Genomic DNA, 26,007 nt, shown 5'->3' with positions numbered 1-26,007 from the left:
GAACAGACCTCTGTAGCTCCAAACAAATCACATAAAAGTAATCCATACAACTCTAGTGGTTAAATCCATATCTTCTTAAGCTATATAATAGATGCGTGTGAGATACAGATCAATATTTAAGTCCTTTTTTATGGTCAATCTACACTTTAACATTCTTCTTTTGTTTGTGACATTGTGTGCATTCTTCGTGCATATCGCCACAACTGGCATTTTTTGTTTTTGGGAGAACTACTCCTTTAAGGCCACAACTTGCATTCAGTTTCAGACATTGTAATTGGATAATGTCCAGCCAAAAGGAGCTGCTTCAGCCAGTCGCAGGCTGTTCTTTACACACTAGCATAAAGTTATGTATCTGTTTGACTAGAGTGGCTGCAGGATGCCCGTTTGTGTGGTGTAGATTCATAAAGAAAATGCATTTACATATTAAAGGCAAACAAATGATGTGCTTGTTCACACATGAAGTCATTATTACTTGATGCATGCCAGTTCATCTGGCCTGAGTTTGATCAGCCTCACAGTATCTAAACAGCAGTCTGTGTACATTGCCATAAACTGAAATGGACTGAAAGCTGTTAGCATGAAGCAGGTACTAAATGTTGTGGGCACGGCATTGTTGTGGACGTTGTCTGTAATTGGTTGGTTATGATGGGTCTGAATAATAATTTATTTAATTTTCTGTGTTTAATGTTTATGGATCCTTTTCATAGACCGTGACAAAGCATTTCCATTCCATTTAAATTTTTTATTATTATTGAATATAAATGTATATAATTATTCTCTGTTTAAAATTTTCCTGTTATTAATTTAATAAAAAAAATATTATTTAAAATAAAAAATGACGTGTGCCAACATATCTGCGGCTGATTATATTAATGGCCAATAACTAGGTAAATTAAATTATTATTCGTTAAGATTTCCATAAATCGTCATATAAATGGACACAATACAGACTTAATTTTTTTGTTAGTTTTAAATTATTTTGTTTACATTTTTTGAATTGCCTCTACACAATTGAGTATCAAAAAATGTCTTGTCGTTCGGTACTAAATTTCGATACATAAGGGGTTAATCTCGTCAACGTCAGTGATAAGCATGTAGCAGGCTAGATGTGGCCAAATCTAAAAGTGCCGGTGATTGGCATCAAGGAAAATGCTAGTTTATGCCGGTTATGCCCAGAGACGCGGCTCACGCGTGAGGCTGTAGTGTATGCTTCTCAACCCCCATACGTGTGATAGATGTGGAAAAGTGTGGCTACATTTCACCAGGCTCGATGCCAACAGCGCACAATGCAATATTTACGAAAAGATAATTGCTGCCAAGACCGGCAACATGACAAATCTGATGAAGCACTTCACAGTGCACGGAATAAAAGTTATTTGTCGGAATATCGACATTAGTTTACAGGCAGCCCACGTCTCTCAGTAACCGTGTGTTTGGACAGGAATGTGTCTTAGATTAAATCAGAATGCCAGAGTTGGCAGCATTTTTTTCTCCACCTGTGAGGTGTGTGTGTGAATGGGCTAAATAGCTTTGAGTCACTGGATTACATTCTAAGGTGGTGCAGACTAAAGTGCACAGATATGTGTGTGTCAGTGTGTTACAGGTATGCAGTGATTCTGTGGCTGTGTTGTGCATGTGGGTATATGCGTGCATATTAATTGTGGTTTTGTAAGTTGTCAATCATGCATTTTTACAGTGAAATTAATCTTGCACACGTGAAGTGCTGTCATACGGCACATAGTGGGAATGCAACTGGAATTTTGTGAGATGTTTGTGACTGTCAGGTGTGTCTATTGTTCTGTGATTCATAATTAAGCATCTCAATGATGAAAACTTAGCCTAATAGCCCTGTTAAATGTATTAAGTGGTAGTTTCATTTTTCAGACTTCAACAATAAGTATGGCCCAATGTGAGCGAGTTTGAGGCCAGTTCTGCATTGGTACCACATCTGATGTTTGTTCATATTCATGTGTTTTAATGTTTTGCAAATGTAAACATTTGGTTTTCTGGTATGTATTGAACATTATTGTCATTGAGCAGATCAGGTTTTGTCAAAAGGCCTTGATTTTGCTGTCTGAGACTAATCTTTAGGATTTTCGTAGAGCAAAATCGGCAGTCTTCGATTTTGTGGCTTTTCAACTGCACGGTACAGCTCGATTCAACTCGCTTTTTGGGTGTTTCCACTGTGGATAGTACCTGATACCTGGTACCTTTTTTAGTACCACCTCAGTCAAGGTTCCAAGAGAGCCGAGCCGATACTAAATGTGACGTCAAAACCCTGCAGATCAATGATTGGTCAGAGAGAATCGTCACTACCAGCGTCACTGGATTTGCGAAAGGGACATCAACCCGCTAGTTTAAAGTTAGCAACAGCGATAGCAGTATCATTTGTTCATGCGACTTTTGAATTGTAAAAAAAGAAACCACGGCATGGTCAATAAACGATGTGTAGACGTTCCTCTCGTTAGTGACGAATGAAACGGCGCGAAACGGAGTCTTTCAGAAAGTGCCTCAGCTGTTGGCCGCACACGGCTACCACCGGACCTACCAACAGTGTAGGGAAAAGTTAAAAATAAATTAAGTGACTACAGATCCATCATAGACCACAACAGCCGGAGTGGTTCAAACAGAAGAAAGTGGTTCGGACGCTATCTATGGCAATAGACTGGCGAGCAATGGGAGGGAGAGCACCCTGGATTCGGTCACGTCGTTGTTGGAGTCCACGATGGAGGATGGTACGTTTTGTTACGTTAACTCTATTCTCTGCTCTATGTAAGCTTCACTTTATTTAGTCGACCAGCTACTGGAAAGCTTCTAAAACAACCAGACCAATTTAACTTTTACACTTGTGTAAAATCACCATGAACAACTGCTTTATGCAGCACAATGAGCTAGTAGCTAACAGCTAGCGGTCGTGTTATTGTTTATGGTCTTTTTGTGTCACGTTTAAGATGATGTCACAGTAGAAGAGGTGGTGCAACTATGACGAGCAGTCTATAATCCCACCCACATTGAGGCGACACTAAACTGCAGGGGAAAAGCAAACTCAGAAATGTAAATCGATGTGAAAAGAGTCCAAAATTTATAAAATCCCCATTTCCAACTGTACTACTATGCATAAATTGCTCACTCCAACACCTTATCCTTGAGTAATCATGATAAATTGATCATTTGGCACTAGAAAATAACTTGCCATTATATCAAACACAGCTGAAAGCTGTTTGGTTCATTAAATGGAGCTTAACATTGTCTTTGTGTTTGTTTCTGAGTTGCCACAGTATGCAATAGACTGGCATGTCTTAAGGTCAGTATTAGGTCAAGAATGGCAAAAAAGAAACCTTAGCGGTTTTCAAAGCTGCCATGCAAGGCGCTAGCCTGACATTGGAATCAACTTGGGGTTCAGTGTCTTGCCCAAGGACACTTTGGCATGTGGAGTCGTGTGGGCCGGGAATCAAACCACCAACCCTGCGAATAGTGGACGACCCGCTCTACCACCTGAGCCACAGCCGCCCCACAAAGGTGTAACTACAGTCTTCAAACACAAAGCACAACTGTCTCTAACAAGGACAGAAAGAGATGTGGAAGACCAGATGTGCAACTAAACAAGAGGAGAAGTACATCAGAGTCTCTAGTTTGAGAAATAGACGCCTCACATGTCCTCCGCTGACAGCTTCATTGAATTCTACCCGCTCAACACCAGTTTCATGTACAACAGTAAAGAGAAGACTCAGGAGGACTTATGGGAAGAATTGCAAAGAAAAAGACACATTTGAAACCGAAAAACAAAAAAGAAAAGGTTCGAGTGGGCAAAGAAACACAGACATTGGACAACAGATAATTGGAAAAGAGTGTTATGGATCTAAACCCCATTGAGCTTTTGTGGGATCAGCTAGATTGTAAGATGTGTGAGAAGTGCCCGACAAGACAGACCCATATATGGCACGTGCTACAGGAAGTGTGGGGTGAAAGGTCACCTGAGCATCTGGACAAACTGACCGCTAGAATAACAAGGATCTGCAAAGTTTTCATTGCTGCACATGGAGGATTTTTTGATGAGAACTCTTTGAAGTAGTTAAAGAAGTTCTGAATGTTGTTTTCATTGTCAGGCAATTGTAAATCTAAGCTGCTGACAAGCAGAAAACCGATCCGTATTGTTGATCCCAGAATTAGCCAGTTCTGTATTAGGTCAGAATACAGTTATTATGATTGGCTTTATATGAAAACCATGAAGTCGAATAGTCTATACAGTATGTCTTCTTTTAGATAAAGTGAGGTTGTAAATGTGTTTGCATTTGTGTTTGTGTGCCAGGAAAATTCCCTCTGACCAGCAGTCTCTCATTAACGGATTAATCTGTCTAATCTCACCTCACACACACACACACACACACACACACAAACACACACTAAACGCTGTCTGAGCTGGAGTGTGTGAATGGCTGTGATTTAAATCCTTTGGCCGTTTGGTGTATCTGAAGTGTTTTATTTGTGTTGTATGAGTGAATGTGAATCAGACTCTGATTAATGAGGCCGTGCGTGACTTGAGATGGTAATCAACACACACAGCAGTGTTTGGAGGAACTAACTAAAACTTGACTACATTTTCCAATTGCATCACAATAGCTCAGCTGTCAATAGTAGCTGTTCCAGTGAATAGCTTTGTTTGTTTGTGTGTGTGTGTGTGTGTGTGTGTGTGTGTGTTGTTGTTATTTCCATAGTAGAGTCTCTGTACTGATGACTGATTCACACAGAATAAGCAGAATATTAAGTGTGTGTGTATTTGTGACCAGCAGGACTTCTCAGTTTTTCATGAAGTGATGCTTGTTCTTAAGTGTGTGTGTGTGTGTGTGACATTCTGAAACTTGTTAAGTGTGTGAAAGTTCTGCACCCAACCGTCATGCACGTTAGCACAAACTGACACGGGCACACTTGCATTTGCTAGCATTTTTCTCAGTTTGCTGTTGCAGAACATGAGTGACACCCCAGATCAATTCGAATATTGAGAGAGAGGAGCTAAATTGAAATGGTGCATCCAAAACTTGAATTCTGTTATCATTTGCTCACCCTCACGTTCTTATAAACCTGTATGAATTACTTTATTTCATTGAACACAAAATGAGATGCCTAACATCTCCTTTTGACCCCCCATTACCAGTGTCATGAAGTAACCGAAATCATTTAGTCACACTTTTTATGAAGATATAATTCATATAAAAAATGCATAATTATTTCAATATTTATAAATGTAAAATGTAGGGCCTATAATAAATATATAATACGGATTAAGGCTGTCATGATTAATAATTGTCAAACAAATAATTGTGATTATGACGATAATTGTCTCTTAGGGATTTCATGCATATGTGCATATGTGCTTCAAACATCTTAGGAAGTCATTTTTACATATATTTTTTAACATCAAATAATACAATTAAAAACTTTTGAGTGACATTTTTAAATATCAAAATAGTTTGGATTTTGGCGTGAGCCTCTGCTGATGGGGCGAGCACATCTGACACATGGCATGGTCATTCATGGCATTTATATATTCCCTTAAAATCCCCTGATTTGGGCATTAAAATGTGACTGGAATATGAAGAGCGCAATAATCGCGTTTTATCTCAAATAACCGCGGTTTGACGATCACGACTACAGATTGAAGTTTAGTTTGAAATGAATTGCATTATTGTGGCAGATGAATAAAGTATTAATTAGACAGTCAGAACTCAATATATTGTTTGTTTTTATTCTCAAGCCTACAGTTGAACGCAATCAGTTTTGCATTGAGTTTGTAAATGTGTTCAGTTCTCTTAGTTCTGTCTGTACTTTTAATTGTCACTCTTTGTACGTGTGTGTGCTTCAGACGGACGTGTTTGGAAAAATTGAAACGCTGCCCCTAGTGGCCAAAGCAGTTAACGTTGTGGGCCATGTGAGTACATGCGAGTTGTTTTCAGCTGTAATGCAGTGGAAGAGGAAGGCATATTTTAGGAACTGATCCACCCAAGCCAAACCCCAAACCTCAAACCTAAACCTCACCATAAGTGGAGTAAAAATGTTAAGAGGGAAAAACGCAACATTCAAATCGTGCTCCTCGATGATTATGCGTACGCAGTTATTTCCTGGTTTCAGTGCTGGATCTGAACCCGGGTCTCCCAAGCTGTTGAGGCAACACACTTCTGGTCATGCCACAAGGGAAGGTAAAAACACTGGAGCGGATGCAAACATGTCTAATGAGAGAGGACGCTTGTCAGTGAGTCGACATAATGTGGCCAATCCTTGGGTACCGGAACTAGCAGTTTTGGGTGTGACACAGAACAATAATCAGAGTACAGTTGAAGTGAGAAGTTTACATACACCTCAGCCAAATACATTTAAACTCAACTTTTTCACAATTCCTGGCATTTAATCGTACAATACATTCCCCCTCTTAGGTCAGTTAGGATCACTTCTTCATTTTAAGAGTGTGAAATGTCAGAATAATAGTAGAGAGAATGATTTATTTCCGCTTTTATTTCTTTCATGACATTCTCAGTGGGTCAGAAGTTCATATACACTTTGTTAGTACTTGGTAGCATTTAAATTATGTAACCTGGGTCAAACGTTTTAGGTAGCCATTTTGGGAAGTGCACCAGTCCCTCCTGCAGCAAAGCACCCCCATCATCATGATGCTGCCACCCCCATGCCAGCTTCACCCTTTTACCTCCAAACATAATGATGGTCATTGTGGCCAAACAGTTGCATTTTTGTTTCATTAGACTAGATTTCTCCAAATAGTAAGATCTTTGTCCCCATGTGCTCTTGCAAACTGTAGTCTGGCTTTTTTATTGTGGATTTGGAGCAGTGGCATCTTCCTTGCTGAGCAGCCTTTCAGGTTATGTCTATATAGGACTCGTTTTGCTGTGGATATAGATACTCGTCTACCTGTTTCCTCCAGCATCTTCACAAGGTCCTTTGCTGTTGTTCTGGGATTGAGTCGCACTTTTCACATCAAACTATGTCCATCTCGAGGAGACAGAATGCGTCTCCTTCCTGAGCGGTATGATGGCTGCGTGGTCCCATGGTGTTAATACTTGCATACTATTGTTTGTACCGATGAACGTGGCACCGTCAGGCATTTGGAAATTGCGCCCAAGGATGAACCAGACATGTAGAGGTCCACAAATTTTTTTTTTTCAGCCACATACACATTGGGCCTCTCAGATTTGAATGGGAATTGTTGTAGTTAAAGGGATCTCTTTTTTTCAGTTCTAGTGTAGAGCTCTTTCTCACACACACACACACACACACACACACACACACACACACACACTCACACTGTATATCTCTGTTGAATAGTTGTTGGTCATTATGTGCTCATTGTATTATGTGCACTTCTTTTTGCTGTCAGTGCAGCGTATTTCTGTCCCCTTTTTTTATAATAGTTGTAGAATTAATTTTTTATTTCCTTGCTAATGTTGAACAGAACCATCAGCACATTTCTAATGACAAATACAAAGTTTTTCCCCTAGCAGGGGTTTAGATTTGAAAAAAAAATCACACGGTCCAAATTTCTATTTTATTTTATTTATTATTTTACATTTGTATGCATTTCAGCATTAAATGGGCACCCGCGCAAATGAGCCGTATAAAGGGACCGTTTAGCTGGTGATCACAACAAAACCGTTAGATGGTCCTTTTTTTTACCGATGTTTTAACGGATATTAAAACTTTTGGAAGCATTACTGATTCTTGAATATTTTCAGTTTCACAAACTGTATAATAGTTACTTATAGATTCACTATTTATTATGTCTTGAATGATAAATCTGAAAGTCCTTTTATTGCTATGTGATGCACAATTGCTCATTTTTGAAATCCATCTAATCTGTTGTCCCGGTAACGGGGTTACAGGTGGACACGTGGTAACGAGGTCTTGTTTGTTTGATTGTGAGGAAATCAGTTTGTGCTGTTGTCTAAATAAAATGTCTTTAATTAGCTGCTGTCAACAAAAGCATGTTGGCAAGGGTCACCCCATTGTGTGTGTTTGCGGAGCAGGTGGTTATTCATGCGTGTAACGGTTCCTCTGTGTCCATTGAGGTGTTATCACAGAAAGCATGTTACCATGAGCAGGGAGAGGGAGAAAGAGCGTGCTCAGAGGAAACAGACTAATTTAGCTTAAAGGACTTCCTGTAGAGCACTCACAAACACACTGTACAGTTATTTTCAAGGTGTTGGTCAGAAACGCAAGCTGTATTCATCGGTTACTCTCATGAACACAAAATAATCTTTGAACTATTGAATGATTATTATTATCCTGCTTTATTTGATCCTTATATAAACTGAAACAGTTCGCGTGTCTTTGTGAAACTTCCTGTGAGCATTTTGTGCAGGAAGTGGCTTGGCACACCCGAATTATGACATCACTTCAACAAACACACCACCCTCTAATCGTTAAACCAAAATGAACAATTGTCTCCATGGAAACTATGGAACTAACTAAGCAGGCAGTTATATCAACGGTTCTAATTATCACACACACACTTGAAAGAACTCTTAGTGACTTCATTAAGTGTCTATTTGTGGTGCAGGTGGAACTGAACGTGGATTCAAATGGATTTAGGTGAATTTTAGTTGAAGAAACATGATTGTTCAGAAATGTCTAATGAGGTTTAAAAACCTGGACAGAATGTGACAATTCATCCTGCAAGGTGTTTTTCTTCATCGATTCTTTTGATTCAATCTCTGGGTTCTATTTTAGAATATAATCAAAATCAGAAACTCGATGCATAACCAAAAATTGAAAGTCTTTGGGATGTGCTGGCGAAAAGTTTATGGAGAGGTTCGACTCTCCCGTCGTCAACACCGCCTCTAGCTTTGATGATGGTGTGTTTGATCATTTGCCTTGGAATTGTTTCGCCAAACTTATTCAACGTCGCGACGTTATTTCTAGTGTTGCACCTAACGATTATTTTTTCATCGATTAATCTAATGATTATTTTTCCGATTAGTCGATTAATCTAACGACTAAATTGAGATTTTTTATTATTATTATTACATGATTAATATAACAATCAATTAACCCAAAATAAATATAAAAAAAACTCCTCAAACACACACAATGGGGTGACCCTTGCCAACTTGCTTTTGTTGACAGCAGCTAATTAAAGACCTTTTATTTAGACAACAGCACAAACCGATTTCCTCACAATCAAACAAACAAGACCTCGTTACCACGGTGTCAAATTTGCATTACAATGTCACTCTTCATACCAGGCCGGTAAAAATATGATCCATTCAGTTTATGCCAAAAACGCGTCATTTATGGCAGTCCCCCAGTCGTTCCTATGGAGAGTTCTGCAGAGCTTGTCAGAGCGAGCAACCGTAATCAAGGGGGCCAGAGCTTAGCGAAGGGTCCATTTAAATAAAATGTTTTACTCAAGAAATGAACCGTAATAGTTGAATCTTCTGTATAAAATCATGACCACTCGCATGAGGACTCCAGTCGTATCAGTAACCCTATAAAGGCTGTTTTATTCCACACGGGGCTGTAATTTTAAAATCACATGACCAGCTGAATACTACTCGCTTTATCCAAGTAACCATCCTATTATTGGACAGTTTCACTCCTGGATTAAATGAATCGTGGTTGAGTGTGAAAAATACATTTCTACAATGGGATCTGAAACTGAAGACTTGATTTTGAATGATGCTGCATCCACACCACTAGGTGTTAGGGATGCACCGAAATTTCGGCCGTCGAAAATTTTCGGCTGAAAATGGCACTTTCGGTTTTCGGCCGAAAGGGAAAAAAGGCCGAAAATATGAGCCGAAAATATATACCTCCTCGCCCCGCCCCTCAGTGCTCAGATTTCACTCTGGATCGATGCAGCCCTTATCACAGCTGTTAGATAATTCCACAACGGCGCTACCAAACAAAGGCGATCATGTCAGCGGTGTGGAAATTCTTCAAAGTTTCTGATAAGGACATCAAATTTGCGATCTGCAGTGTTTGTCACAACAGAAAAATGTCACAACTAGCGCAGCTACACCACAACTTGAGACGTATTTATATCTGAACTATGCCAGAAGCGACAATCTCCTTGACTACGGTCGCATAAACAAACACCGCTTTCCTTTGCTTGCGCGGATTGCGCACAGGTATTTATCTGCCCAAGCACCAGCACAGAGAGTGAGAGACTGTTCGGTGCAGCATCTCATGTTCTTGATGAGCTTTCAGACAGGAGAGACTGTCAGAACGTTTAGCAACTTTTGTTCTTGAAGAGAAACCTGTCACTTGTAGTTAAATAGAAAGCGGTCCAATATGATGTGTAGCAATTACATTACACTTGTTCTTCACTTGAGGATACATCTGTCGTTTACAGTTGAGGTTGGATTTAGTTCAATTACTGCTGTTTTGCACAATCATTTTCACTTAAAGTGTACATACGTTTACATAAACAGAATAGAGCACTGATCTAATATATATATAATTATATATTATAGTTATATATAGATCAGTGGAATAGAGGCCCTGTGCCATTCTGTGTTCTGCCTTTTGTTTTAATTAAAATTACTGTTGCATATTTAAACTTTTTGAAAGATGCTAGCTAAGTTCATTACTTGACTGTTGTTGTGCATATAATAGTTTCTAAAACTTTACATTATTTGGATAATTGTTAATAAAATCTGTAAAATTAGATTTTTACAGAACTGAAAGAAGAAGAATATTTAATATAGTTTTAATATATTTTTTGTCCAATTTTGTTGTGCTACTTTCAGTAAAAGTGTGATTTATTTTATTGGTTTGTAGTTTTTCAATTCAGATTAATTAAATTCATGAAATTAATGAAAAAGTATCAAATTAATACAATTATACACAACATTTTTTTTTTTTAAATGGGTAAAAGTTTCGGTTTTCGGCCAAGTGCATCCTGGATTTTCGGTTTCGGTTTCGGCCCAGAATTTTCATTTCGGTGCATCCCTACTAGGTGTCACTAAGACCAAGATGATCCGAACACAAACGTTACTGAGTGCACCTTCTAATTTTGGAAGGAGTGGGCGACATGACCAGCCTGAGTAAGCAAATAAACAAACGGGAACTGTTGATTTTGCAGTCTTGTGTAATGGTGATTTAAGCAGTATTGATTTTAACAGCGAGTTACAAACTATATTGTGATTTAATTTGTAATGCATAATTCTTGATGCATCAATCTGGAATGACTCCAGTTTTAAGACATAATGAAAGTGAGTATTGGGTCAATAAATGAACTCTTTGAGTTTGAAGAAACTAAAAGCTCTTAAATACGATTCAAATGATTCTAAAATAGAATTAGTTGTTTTTGTATTGATGTACGCCTGCTGTGACGGATCATTACAGGTCAGCGATTAGGGACAAAGTTAATCAGTATAAACATTATAGCGGCTGTCAGGATTGGACGATTTATGCATTTTATTTTGCATTAAAAGCCGACATGCCAACGTGTGCATCTTGTAATGATGCTAATCTCCACACGACATGGTCTGGTGTAAATTTCCATTAGCAAGACATTTCATCAATTATTAGCGTGCACACTTTGTGTTGTGAGGACCACATTTTTTTCTGTGGCTGTTGAGCAAAACTGGTGCTAAGATGGCACCTACTTGGGGGGTAGTTGCTGGGACCCTTTGCCAGATGAGCACCGCTATAGAGATTAAGGGGAGTGCTAACTGATAGCTCTCTTCAGGTATTTAAGAGCTCCTTGCGTAATATATTAAATAACCATATTTAATGCCTAGTTTTGTGCCTAAACCTGTCAGTGAATTAAATACTTTTGTGTAAGCTTTTGTGAACCTACACAGCTGTCGCTCCTGGTTTAATAACAAGATCCTCTTCATGTTCTTGACCTGTTTGGGAGTTGTCCCGTTCTGTGGAGATGCTCAGGGTTGTTCCTAGGCCAATAATCATCCCTGTGCTCTCCTGTACATATCGGGAAGTCTGCTGGACGTGCTGTTAATTTTGTCTCATCATTACATCTGATTATATCTCATTAAAGCAAAGCAGATATTTCATTCGGACACTGACATCTGTTTGGACAGAACATTTTACTTTATCTGTTATTAGTAGTCACCGTTTCAAACATTCACATAAATGCATATTGCACATATACAGTGAGGGGAAAAAGTATTAGATCCCCTGCTGAGTTTGCCCACTGACAAAGAAATGATGAGTCTATAATTTTAATGGTAGGTTAATTTAAACCGTGAGAAACAGAATAACAGGTATACAGGTAACGAGCTGAGATTAGGAGCACACTCTTAAAGGGAGTGTTCCTAATCTCAGCTTGTTACCTGTATAAAAGACACCTGTTCACAGAAGCAATCAATCAGATTCCAAACTCTCCACTATGGCCAAGACCAACGGGCTGTCCAAGGATGTCATGGACAAGATTGTAGATCTACACAAGGCTGGAATGGGCTACAAGACTATCGGCAAGCAGCTTGGTGAGAAGGTGACAACAGTTGGTGCGATTATTCGCAAATGGAAGAAACACAAAAGAACTGTTCCTCGGTCTGGGGCTCCATGCAAGATCTCACCATGTGGAGTTGCATTGATCATGAGAACGGTGAGGAATCGGCCCAGAACTACACGGGAGGATCTTGTCAATGATCTCAAGGCAGCTGGTACCATAGTCACCAAGAAAACAATTGGTTACACACTACGCCGTGAAGGACTGACATCCTGCCAATGAACATCTGAATGATTCAGAGGAGAACTGGTTGAAAGTGTCGTGGTCAGATGAGACCAAAATCGAGGAGGAGGAATGCCGCCTATGACCCCAAGAACACCATCCTGTCTGTCAAACATGGAGGTGGAAACATTATGCTTTGGGGTTGTTTTCCTGCTAAGGGGACAGGACAACTTCACCGCATCAAAGGGACGATGGACGGGGCCGTGTACCGTCATATCTTGGGTGAGAACCTCCTTCCCTCAGCCAGGGCATTGAAAATGGATCGTGGATGGGTATTCCAGCATGACCCAAAACACACGGCCAAGGCAACAGAGGAGTGGCTCAAGAAGAAGCACGTTAAGGTCCTGGAGTGGCCTAGCCAGCCTCCAGACCTTAATCCCATAGAACATCTGTGGAGGGAGCTGAAGGTTCGAGTTACCAAACGTCAGCCTCAAAACCTTAATGACTTGGAGAAGATCTGCAAAGAGGAGTGGGACAAAATCCCTCCGGAGATGTGTGCAAACCTGGTGACCAACTACAAGAAACATCTGAACTCTGTGATCGCCAACAAGTACTAAGTCATGTTTTGCCGAGGGGTCGAATACTTATTTCCCTCATTAAAATGCAATTCAATTTATAACATTTTTGACATGCGTTTTTCTGGATTTTTGTTGTCATTCTGTCTCTCACTGTTCAGATGAACCTACCATTTAAAATTATAGGCTGATCATTTCTTTGTCACTGGGCAAACGTACAATATCAGCAGGGGATCAAATACTTATTTCCCTCACTGTACTGCAGGACGTCCTGTTTGGTATTGCATTCTACGCTTGGATTCTTTTCTACAAATAAAGGCATCTATCATACAATTTACAACAATGGTATTTTCAGCACATTTGAATCGCACACACACACACACACACACACACACACACACGTGTCTGTCCACAGACTGAAATATGGTACTGAGAGTGTTGGGGTGTGTCTGGGTAACAGAGAATCAGCCATATCTATAAATGAATGTGTCAAACACACACACACACACACACGTTTACTGAGCTTCCCACGATCACAGAAAACCTGGAAATGTCAGTTAATTTTAAAGTAGTGATTTGTTTTCGAGAGAGAGAGGGGGAGAAAGAGAGAGAGACATTATAAAGAAATACAATAGCAGGAAGAAGAAAGAGAGCGAGTAAGTAATAATGATGTACACAGTCGCCGGTTTGGAGACCTTTTGACATTTTAACTCGTTCCAGACCTTCACTCTGAGGTTCTGACTTTTGATTGGCTCCTGGTTGCAAAGAGAGGAGCCAGACAGTGTCTTTCATGAGTTCACCTTGGCTGGTTTAGTTTTGGGGGGTCAAAGGGTCACGTCCCATCTCATTCCGAGCTTTTGTGGCCTTGTAAGGCTCACCTTCACGTCTTCTCACATAAGGAGTTAGAAATGTCTGTTTGTTTCCTCGGCAGAGGAAGTGATGTTGTAATATTTGTTTGCTGATATCTGCTGCCCTCGTGTGGCAGGAAATAGATTTTGTAACATGTTCTGTGTGAAACCACATTCATTTGACAGATTATTAACAGACAGTTTTTGTTTATTGCAGATGACTTTATTTTTTTCTAGAGTGAAATGAAAATGTATTTTTGTCCTGATTTGTTTAATTTTTTTATAATTGATGTCTCACTCTGTTCTTATAATAACACCTTAAATTTAGAGGTAGAATAACAGAAATTATGAACTTGTTATATAATAAAAATATATATCTTTTCCCGATTGATTATGTTTGGCCCTCCCTGTCCTTTTTCTTTTCCCCTTTTCCATTTCACCCCTTCTTATATTTTCCATTCCCCTTGTGCTTTATCTTTCTTTTTTCCTTTTTTCTTTCTTTTGCCTCTTTCCTTTTAATTTTCCCTTTCCTTGTTCATTTCCTTTTCCCATTTTTCCTTTAATTTCCCTTTTTTATTCTTCTCCTTTATTTCATTTTTCCTTTCCTTTCTCATTTCCTCCCATTTCCTATTCCCATTACCTTTCCTTTTATCTTTTCCTTTTCCCCTTTTATTCCCCCCTCTCTCACACTCTCTCTCTCTTCCTCTCTCTATCTTCCGCCCTCTCTCTCTCCCTCTCCGTCTCTCTCTCTCTTCCTCTCTGTCTCTCTCTTCCGCTCCATCTCTCTCTCTTCTGCTCAGTCTCTCTCTCTCTCTCTCTTCTCCCTCCCTCCCTACCTCTTCCGCTCGGTCTCTCTCTCTCTTCCGCTCGGTCTCTCTCTCTCTTCCGCTCTCTCTCTCTCTCTCTCTCTCTCTCTCTCTCTCTCTTCTCCCTCCCTCCCTACCTCTTCCGCTCCGTCTCTCTCTACCTCTTCCGCTCCGTCTCTCTCTACCTCTTCCGCTCCGTCTCTCCCTACCTCTTCCGCTCTGTCTCTCTCTCTCTCTCTCTCTCTCTCTCTCTCTTCCTCTATCTTCCTCTCTCTCTCTTCTCCCTACCTACCTCTTCCGCTCTGTCTTTCTCTTCTCCCTACCCCTCTCTCTCTCTTCTCCCTACCCCTCTCTCTCTCTTCTCTCTCTCTGTCTCTCTCTGTCTCTTTCTCCTCCCTCTTTCTCTCCCTCTTCTCCCTACCTCTACCCCTCTCTCTCTCTCTCTCTCTCTCTCTCTCTCTCTATGGGCCTTCACTGTTTTTGGTGTCTTGATTTCTGTCTCCCTTTATTATGTTTTCATTGTTTTCATCTTTCCTACTTCCTGCACAGACTCTCAAACGGCTGATTCCCGATGAGGTAGGTTTACATGCGTGTGTCCTGTGTGTTTTAACACTTTTAACTGTGTCCTGTCACCTCCATGTAATGCCACTGACTCCACCCCGTGTGTGACATCACCAACACTGTCACTTTATGACCTTTAAACGTTCACATGCTTTGTCTCCTGTGCTCACCGTCACCTCACTATACTGATAAACAACACTATAGACCTGAACGACTGACCTCAGATCAGTGTGTCTGTCTGTCTTGATCAGCAGAAACCGATCTGACGTCATTGTTCAGTGGTTTATAAACTCATTCCTCTCGGCTCTGTCATCAAACTTACACAGCGAGAGGAAAAGTGTGAAGTTTGTTGTACTTTAAACTGAGATGCACTGTGTGTGTGTGTGTGTGTGTGTGTGTGTTTGTGTGTTTATGTCCGACTGCATATTTAAAGTAGGGCTTTTTTTTTGTTTAACTCAATTAATGCAGTATCAATTTTTTTTCTCCCTGAAACTTTGCGCGATGGGAGAAAGGTGCTTCGAATTGTTCCTGGCAGACTACTCGTATGGTTAGGATTAGGGTGGGGTTAAGGCATCTGCTGCCTGACAGGAACAAACACGGCCCATTTGTACAACAAGCTAAACTTCACTAATGTTTTCCCCTACTTTCTGTAGCTAAAATAGGCATATTTAGGAGGTGCACGCTAGACTCAACTGCACTGATTGTGTTGAGCAGTCACGCTTATTCAGTAAGCGCAATGCATGTCCCGGGCATAATAAACACGGGAGTGGATTTACTGTATGGAGAATGGAGACTTCACCCGCAAGAGGTGATCCAGCTGTGCGAGATATACGGGCAAACTGCCATATCTCTTCGCATCACCCGAAAATGCTCAGTCACTGTCATCTGAACCAGTGTCAAAAGCGAAGTCGCGATAGAGACTGAGAAGGACCTTGTCGATCATTAAGCTGCAGTCAGGTATACTTGTAGAGACTGAACAGAAGCCAGAGAAAATAGTAGTTTGGGTTTTTAGACTTTAGCAAATTAAACTTCAGCATTCAATTTCTGGACTAAACAAGTTCTTTGAGACAAAGTATAAAGTAAGTATATTTATGATGATGTTTCTTTAATGATTCTTGTAATGAATCATGGACCATGATTAGTTATGATTAATAACAGAGAACTGTGCGACTGATATTTGAAACCCAATATCAGGGCTTATTATTATTATTATTTTATTGTAAGTTCTAAGCAGTCATTTGGGTCAATTATTTGACAATTTTATTGGTCTGGATCTATTCATTAATTTATCATAAATATTAGCTGCATTTTTTAATAAATGTTATTTATGACAAATAGAATAATTTTTACTTTTTAACCAACACAAATACAAATTACATACAAAATACAAAAGATGTTAAAACTTTATATATATATATGTATTTCTTTTCTTTTTTTTTTTTTTAGTATTTGGCTTGGTCTAAATATTTTTTATTTATTTATTTTAAGTATTTGGCTTGGTCTAAATATTTTTTTTTATTTATTTATTTTAAGTATTTGGCTTGATCTAAATATATTTTATTTATTTATTTTAAGTATTTGGCTTGGTCTAAATATTTTTTATTTATTTTAAGTATTTGGCTTGGTGTAAACAATTTATTTAATTGTTGTATTTTTTTTATCTTGCTCGGTGTAAACAATTGATTTTATTATTATTTTTATTTTATTATTTTTTTTAAGTATTTTGCTTGGTGTAAACTATTTAAATTTTTGTATTTTTTGTGTTTGTGTGTGTTTAAAAACAGGTGAAGTAGAATAGATTTAAAACATCTGCCATTATTATCAGATATCAGCAATAACTTATATTAATAAATTAATATTAGTGGCTATTTGCTTATCCACCTGTATATTGGTCCATCCCTATATTTGTTCATTATAATGAAGATCCGGTTGAATTGTATTAGTTTAAATAAGGACATGGCGCCTCCTGATGTCTGCACTGGGTACACGTATGAGTGAAATACTGTTATGTATGTGCGTGTTTACACTTGACTTGAGGAGATTCTTCAAAAGCTGGAGCCCACCATAATACAGGGCTTTAAAAAAATCATCCAAACACTCGTTACGCTTGTTGAATGTCAGACGGAGTATTAAATGTTAGATAAATGTTTATTGACACCAGCAGATAATGTTCTGACTGGTTTAGTACATACTACTTAATGCATACTGTGCAATATATATTGTATACTACCTATTTATTTGCTAAATAGTTGTGAAGGAGTATGCAGTGACGTGTGTAGTATGCTACACTGTTTTCACATGACCTCATTTCATTGCATATTTAATGTTGTGTATTAGGTCATCTGGATCATGCATGTTGTGCAGCGTTTACATACTGCATAAATAGTATTCAAACCAATGGCTGTCCTATATCAAATGGTCTGTGCATTGACCTCTGCCCTTTGACCCTGTGTCAGCTGGAGCGGTTCACCAGCATGCGGACGAAGAAGGAGAAATCGGGCACGCCGGGACACAGACACTCCACATCCGCACAGTATGAAGTTCCATCGCAGACGCAGTCACTGCACGAGCACTCGGATGACTATGTGCTGGAGCTCTTCGAGCAGATGCTGGTGAGAGTGTGTGTGTGTGTGTGTGTGTGTCAAACATTGAAAAGTGCCTCTTGATGGATTGTCTCAGTTTTAGAGGAGATATTACTGTCAGATGAAAACGTTCTCTCTGTCTGTTTGTGTGTCTCTTTATCGGCCTCTAGGTTGATATGAATCTGAATGAGGAAAAGCAGCAGCCGCTCAGAAAGAAGGATATCTCCATTAAGAGAGAGATGGTGTCTCAATATCTGCACACATCTGCTGCTGTAAGTCTGTCTGTCTGTCTGTCTAACTCTCTGGGCTCTATTTTTGTATCCATTCATCTTTCGGACATCCATATATCCACCCATACTTCTAATTTGTCCATCTGTCTACACACAGGCCCGGATTAAGAATTCAGAGGCCCCTGGGCACAATGTCTTGTAGGGCCCCCCACCCCACCCCACCCACACAATCAAGCTTTTTAATTTTTGGATACTATTTGCTGGTAACACCTATAGCGAGCAACTAGCTGGCATATGCATGCACATAGTGCCTCACCTTTACCAATCCAGTTATATGAATCAAATTCTTCCATAATTAACACACAAACACGTACACACACCCATTAATGTAGCTTTCCTGTCTGTCTCTCTCTTCCTCTCCTGTCCTCTACTCCTCGGCTCTACAGGGGCTGCCGCTCTTGTCTCTCTCCCCTCTCCTCTTCCTGTGATGAAAAGGATGCAAACAGTATAGGTCATCTTAACTCAACTTTTTACTCTTCTTATACTCTCTCTTTATACTAAAAAATTCTGCACTTATGTATTTAGCACTTTATTATTCATGGCCCCTAATGGCACTTTGTTTGATGATTGAATGATAGTGAAATGGTAGTAGACACATTACAAGATGCTGTAAGTATTATGGTATAATATTGGTTGCTTACAATACAAATTACAATTGCTGGTGTATGACCTGTCCAACTATTGACAGATGTACTACATGTAAGTCGCTTTGGATAAAAGCATCTGCCAAATGCCCTAAATGTAAATGTAAATCAAATGTAAAATAAAGCAGCTTGTTTTTGTTTTTTTTTGATAATACTATATTTCATGTAAGTTGATCTCTCTCTCTCTCTCTCTCTCTCTCTCTCTCTCTATCTCTCACACACACACACACACAATACCTCCTCCTCTCCTCAGGGTCTGTCTGTCTGTCTCATGCTCTCCTCAGGGGCTGTCTGTCTATCTGTCTGTCTTTCTCCTCCTCTCCTCAGGGGCTGTCTGTCTCATCCTCTCCTCCTCTCCTCAGGGTCTGTCTGTCTGTCTGTCTGTCTGTCTTTCTCCTCCTCTCCTCAGGGGCTGTCTGTCTCATCCTCTCCTCAGGGTCTGTCTGTCTGTCTGTCTGTCTTTCTCCTTCTCTCCTCAGGGGCTGTCTGTCTCATCCTCTCCTCCTCTCCTCAGGGTCTGTCTGTCTGTCTGTCTGTCTTTCTCCTCCTCTCCTCAGGGTCTGTCTGTCTGTCTGTCTGTCTTTCTCCTCCTCTCCTCAGGGTCTGTCTGTCTTTCTTTCTCCTCCTCTCCTCACTTTTTTGTCTGTCTGTCTGTCTCTCCTCCTCTCCTCTCTCCGACTGCCCTTAAAAAGACTTCTTCCTGGCTTTCCTGTTAGCAAACTCAGTTACAATGTCATCAAAATCTAAGTCCACGACCAGCTGAGATTCAAGGGCCATCAGTGACAGTGCACTGAGGCGCTTTTGTGTTTGTGTTGTTCTAAGTTCATTTTTATTCTTGCCATTTTTGAAAAGATCTTTCTCCTTCAGAATTTGTAACCGGCAGTGTCAAAAAAATATGTAGGGCTACAAACACATTGGGGAAAGTTGATTGCAGACCATGTTTCAAGAGCACCTGCAACAGTTTTTGAGGAGACTTATCCTGCTCGCTCTCTAAGTATCTGAACTGGATAATTTCATCTGCAAGGTTCTGATCTAAATCAGAAGGATATGAAGCGCAGAGTGCATCCGCCTGTTTTGTATTAGTGATCATAATTTGCGCATGCAACAAAGAGGATGTAGCAGGTGACGCGTGCATTTATTGACGTCTTTTCTGAGTCGATCTCATTTGAGTGTATTCGGCAATGCTTATAACGTGTAATTAAACACGTTGAGTTTATATTCTGGGCTCATCAGATTTTTTTTTACATAGTATTATTAGTATGATTTTTACTGTCTGTTAATAACACTGTCCGTCTCTTTATGTTAAGGTTTGTATTAATTTCGATATGCCAGAGGGCAGAATAAGACAGGGAATTAAAGAATGCATTGTAGTTATGTTGACCTACTGTTTTCATAACACTGGATATTCTGCTAATTCATACTTTTCTAAAACGTTGCATAATGGCAATTAACTTATTTAGCAATTACACTAGTGCTAGTTTTGTTGCCAGTGTTGCTCAAATGCACGCGTAAGTGTCACCACCAGCAGTAAGTACCTGCATGTGTTGGGAAAAGGGAGAAGAGCGAGTTCGGCAAAAGGCGGATTCGAACTCTGGCCGAACACGTCAAAAGCTACCATCATGCACCTCACGCCTTACGCTACAGTAGTTATTTTGTGTCGAGCGTCTTTTTGCTAAAAAGACAGGCACCGGGCCGGCACATAGTGCAAATATACGCTCCGTTTTCGGAAATGAATTTTTTTTTAAAAAATAAATAAATAAATCTTCCCCTTGCTTGGGCCCCAAGTGCGCATGGGCCCCTGGGCCCGTGCCCATAATGCCCATTGGGTAATCCGGGCCTGTCTACACATCTATCTATCTACCTGTCTGTCTGTCTGTCTTTCTATCTACCTGTCTAGCTGTCCTTCTGTCTATCTGTATTTCTGTCTGTCTATCTGTTTGTCTGTCTGTCTGTGTGCGTGTGTGTGTGTGTCTGTCTACCTACCCATATATCTATCTACTCGTCTGTCTTTCTACCTGTCTGTCAATCTAACATCCATCTATCTACGCATCTGTCTGTCTGTCTACCCGTCTATCTATACTTCTGTTTGTCTGACTGTCTTATCTACCACCTGTCTTCCTTTTTCTACCCATTTGTCTGTCTTTCTATCTGTCTATCTACCCATCAGTCTATCTTTGTCTACCAGACTGTCTGTCTACCCATTTGTCTGTCTACATGTCTTTCTACCTAATATGTTTATCTGTCTGTCTGTGTGTCTATCCATCTTTCTGTCTGTATACCTACCCATCTAACTTTCTGTCTGTCTACGGGTCTGTCTGTATATCTACCCGTCTACCTTTCTATATACCAGTTTGTCTGTGTATCTGGCTGTCTGTCTACCATCCATCTTCTCTTCTATATACACATCTAACTGTCTGTCCACCCGTTTGTCTGTCTGGCTAGAATCTATCTACCCTTCTGTCTATCTACCATCTGTCTACCTATGTCTACCCATTTGTCTGTCTGTCTACCCATATGTCTGTCTTTGTCTACCTGTCTATCTACCCATTTGTCTATCCACACATCTATCTACCCATCTATCTATATACCTGTCTATCTGTCTTTCTACCTGTCTGTCTGTCTGTCTGTCTGTCATCTATCTGCCCATCTATATACGCATCTAACTGTCTTTCCACCTGTTTGTCTGTCTGTCTGGCTACCATCTATCTATTGGTCTGTCTGTCTACCCGTCTATCTACCCATCTGTCTATCTTTGTCTACCTGTCTATCTACCCATTTGTCTGTCTGTCTGCCTTACCACCTTACCGTCTATCTACCTGTCTGTCTGTCTTTCTACCTGTATGATTATCTATCTGTCTGTCTTTGTGTCTGTCCATCTTTCTGTCTGTCTCTCTATCTGTATACCCACCTATCTCTCTTTCTCTCTGTCTACAGGTCTGTCTGTATATCTACCCGTCTACTTTTCTATATACCAGTTTGTCTATGTATCTGTCTGTCAATCTGCCATATATCTTCCCTTCTATATACGCATCTAACTGTCGGTCCACCCGTTTGTCTGTCTGTCTGTCTGGCTACCCTCTATGAGTCTGTCTATCTACCCTTCTGTTTGTCTGTATATCTATCTAGCATTGGTCTACCCATTTGTCTGTCTTTCTATCTGTCTATCTACCATCTGTCTATCTGTCTGTCTGCCTTACTGTCCATCACTCTCTGTCTATATACCCATCTGTCTACCCATCTATCTATATACCCGTCTATCTGTCTTTCTACCTGTATTTTTATCTTTCTGTCTGTCTCTCTGTCTATATACCCACCTATCTATCTACCTTTCTGTCTTGTCTATGGGTCTGTCTGTATATCTACCTGTCTATATACCAGTTTGTCTGTGTATCTGTCTGTCTTTAGGACACCCATATTTCCATCAAATTTGTCCATCTAGCTACCCGTCTGTCTGTATTACTGTCTGTCTGTTTTCTTTCTGGCAATGTAACCACTTTGCTCATATTCTGCTTCTGGTTTCAGAAACACTTAACTGTCTTATTTCAACTGTACATTACAGTATATTTACATTTATAGTCCCATTGTAACAGAATCTCATTTGTCATCAAAATATCATTGATTTTGAGGAGTTCAGAATGTGAGCAGGTGTATTTCCTGTGGCAGGATGTGGTAGAGGTTTCTCTACAGATGTCAGAGAGGACACACACATCAGATTCATCTCATCTGACACTGGGAATCAATTATAATTTTTTTTCACAAATTAATCGCACAATTTGCTGTGATTAATCGCATTTCCCCCAAAGCTTGTAATCATCAATATTTAAACATAGAATCAACTAATTAAATTAATCCACACAAAGGAAATGTATATTAAATGACATTTTTATTGGCATCTTGTTAACAGACTCTCCTCAGAACTGCAGAGTAGTCGTTCCCATCAACTATATTACATTTAGCAACATTATAAACAACAAAGTGTTTAAGTCCAAGTTGGATTATTTAATCAAGGTTATCTAAAAGACCTCTGATTAAAACTTAATAGGCCAAAAGAAAGGCAGTTTGTTCATATGCAGCAACAATAGCAAAAACGCTATTGTTTTTGCCCCCAAACTGCAAGGTTAAGTAGTTCCTCCAGCTTTTGCAGTTTAGCGAGCTCCTGTGCGGTCAACATGGCAATTTTCCGACATTTGGCCAGAACATTGTCGAATCCACAGTCGTGAAGAGAAACCGTGACTGTTCTTTGCACACTGTGCGCCGTGCAGGGCAGGTGTTCAAACGGTAGTAGTCGCGCGGCTGCCATCATGTTCTGTTTCAGAACAGTTTTCAGTGCATGGCTCCACGAAGTGGCGCTCTGTGGTTTGACTCACAGTAAAGGATGACTTGGCTCGGCACAATCACAATAGCCGCCGCAACAGGAAGTCATTAAAACGGAGGCCTTCGTGTGTGATTGAGGCAAACAAAAAAATGCTACGTCAATTGCATTATTTAATTTTTTTAATGCGTTACCATAATTTCAAATTATTAACATGTTAATTCCCCTACCCCTAATATATATATATATATATTAACACACACAGATCAGTCACAACATTAAAACCACCTGCCTAATATTGTGTAGGTCCCCATCCTGCCACCAAAACAGCATTCAGACACTATATTCTTCTCAGTACAATTGTACAGAGTGGTTATCTGAGTTACTGTAGACTTCTCTGTTGACCTCTCTCATCAACAAGGTGTTTCCGTCCGCAGAACTGTCCCTCACTGGATGTTTTTGTTTTTGGCACCATTCGAGTAAATTCTAGAGACTGTTTGTGTGTGAAAATCCCAGAAATACTCAAACCAGCCCATCTGGCACCAACAATCATGCCACGGTCCAAATCACTTATATCAAAATTTTCCCCATTCTGATGGTTGATGTGAACATTAACTGAAGCTCCTGACCCGTATCAGGATGATTTTATGCACCGCACTGCTGCCACACGATTGGCTGATTAGATAATCACATGGGATGATTGTTGGTGTCAGACGGGCTGGTTTGAGTATTTCTGGGATTTTCACACACAAACAGGGAATAAGTCTACAGTAACTCAGATAACTGCTCTGTACAGTTGCACCTGTTCAAACTCTGAAGTGTGTGTGTGTGTGTGTGTGTGTGTGTGTGTGTGTGTGTGTGTGTGTGTTCAGGGTAAGAATCAGAAGGAGAGCTCCAAGTCAGCGCTGGTGTACATACAGGAGCTGAAGACCGATCTGAGAGACGCACAGTTACTGAGCTGCCTGGAGTCACTGCGAGTGTCTTTAAACAACAACCCTGTCAGGTGCACACCTCACTCACACACATACTGTACAGTGCACACACTCACATGAAGCTTCTGTTTGGGTCTGATGTCAGCTGATTGTTGGACGTGTGTGTGTTTCAGTTGGGTGCAGACCTTCGGAGCCGAGGGTTTGGCTTTACTTCTGACGTTCCTCAAGAAACTTCAAGACGAGAGAGAAGAACCTATGTATGACCTACACACAAACACACATCCATGTTTACACACACCTGTTGATATTTTTTGTTTAGATGTTCCTTTGTAAGGATGATTCTTTAATTAGGGGCACCTGGCCAATGAAAGGCCAATACATGAATAAAAAAACAACAAATATGATCTGAGATTGGCTGATGTCATGAGAGCGGCACTCTGTCTCGAACGCGCCGCTGTCTGTCTCTTGAGTAGCTCGTCGGAGATATGTACTCGTCACGACAACAGTATTTACATGGAAATAAAGTAACAGTTTTTCCAGTAACAGCGTTGAGACGCCTTCACGCAAACGCTATTTAGTGATCTACTTGGGCGCAAAACGCTATGGGCGGGGGGGTTAACAAATTTGTATAAAGGATAAATCACCCAAAAATGAAAACTCTCATCATTTACTCACCCTCATGCCATCCCAGATGTGTTTGACTTACCTTCTGCAGAACACAAATTAAGATATTTAGAAGAACATTTCAGCTCTGTATGTCCATACAATGCAAGTGAATGGTGACTAGAACTGTGAAGCTCCAAAAAGCACATAAATGCAGCATAAAAGTTATCCAAACGACTCCAGTGGTTTAATCCATGTCTTCTGAAGTGATATGATAGGTGTGAGTGAGCAACAGATCAATATTTAAGTATTAATTTTTGCTATAAATCTCCACTTTCACATCTATTTGTCACATGTGTCACCTGTTTAGTTTCACTTTCACATCTGAATGTGAAAGTGGAGATTTATAGTAAAAAAGCCAAGGACTTGAATATTGGTCTGTCTCTCATACACAGAGCTGAGATGCAAGATACTTAATTTGTGTTCTGCTGAATTAAGAAAGTCACACACATCTGGGATGGCATGAGGGCGAGTCAATGATGAGAGAATTTTCATTTTTAGGTGAACTGTCCCGTTAACTAAAATCCCAACATTCCTACTATAATAATGTTTAATACCATATTATTGATCATAAGTCAATCATTGACATACAGTTCACAGCAGTCAATTTCACAAGTGAATTTGTCAATCTGTTGAGATTTATTATGAGGGCTAATTTAAGGACCCGTCAATGTACACCTGCGTCAGACGTCTTGGGTACGTAGAAACTGGCCAAAAAGTTGTTGAGGGCTATGTTCGCTGTCCCTTTGTCCATATCGCGGTGCAGTTTTGTGGTCCGTTCTGCATATTCGTGGCCGACCCACCAGACACCTCGGTTCTTCCGATGGCCAGTCCTCCTCTGACCGGCTCCAAAGTGCATCGGCCCACCGGGAAAATGTCCGGTATGCCAGATTACCAGTCCAGCCCTGCCTAAAACCCTAAAATGAAGAATTATCATTTCACCATCTTCACTCTGTTAGTTCAGTACCTCACAAAAGTCAAATTCACCCACACCATTTATTCATAACTGTCTCTTTCTGTGTCTGTTTGTCAGGAATGCTGGGATTGGTGTGAAATGTCAACATGAGATCATTAGATGTCTGAAAGCATTCATGAACAACAAGGTTTGAGCACATCTGAGCATGCATTTAAAACACACACACACACACACA

At 40.1% G+C, this 26,007-nt stretch overlaps 1 protein-coding gene across 1 annotated transcript in view; it reads left to right on the top strand.

Annotated features, from left to right (window-relative positions):
- LOC127663271 (protein diaphanous homolog 1-like) overlaps positions 1-26,007 on the top strand; it is a 137,572-nt gene that overhangs the window by 17,237 nt on the left and 94,328 nt on the right. Inside the window, exons 2-7 of the mRNA XM_052154784.1 lie at positions 15,422-15,448; positions 17,890-18,045; positions 18,186-18,287; positions 24,134-24,264; positions 24,367-24,450; positions 25,890-25,959. Of these exons, the coding sequence (XP_052010744.1) occupies positions 15,422-15,448; positions 17,890-18,045; positions 18,186-18,287; positions 24,134-24,264; positions 24,367-24,450; positions 25,890-25,959 (570 nt within the window). The remainder of the gene's footprint in view (positions 1-15,421; positions 15,449-17,889; positions 18,046-18,185; positions 18,288-24,133; positions 24,265-24,366; positions 24,451-25,889; positions 25,960-26,007) is intronic.

This window comes from Xyrauchen texanus, chromosome 23, assembly GCF_025860055.1.
Source record: "Xyrauchen texanus isolate HMW12.3.18 chromosome 23, RBS_HiC_50CHRs, whole genome shotgun sequence".
Classification (NCBI taxonomy): Eukaryota; Metazoa; Chordata; class Actinopteri; order Cypriniformes; family Catostomidae; genus Xyrauchen; species Xyrauchen texanus.
Note: the sequence above shows the minus strand (reverse complement) of the source record. Positions and strands in the feature narration are given on the sequence as shown.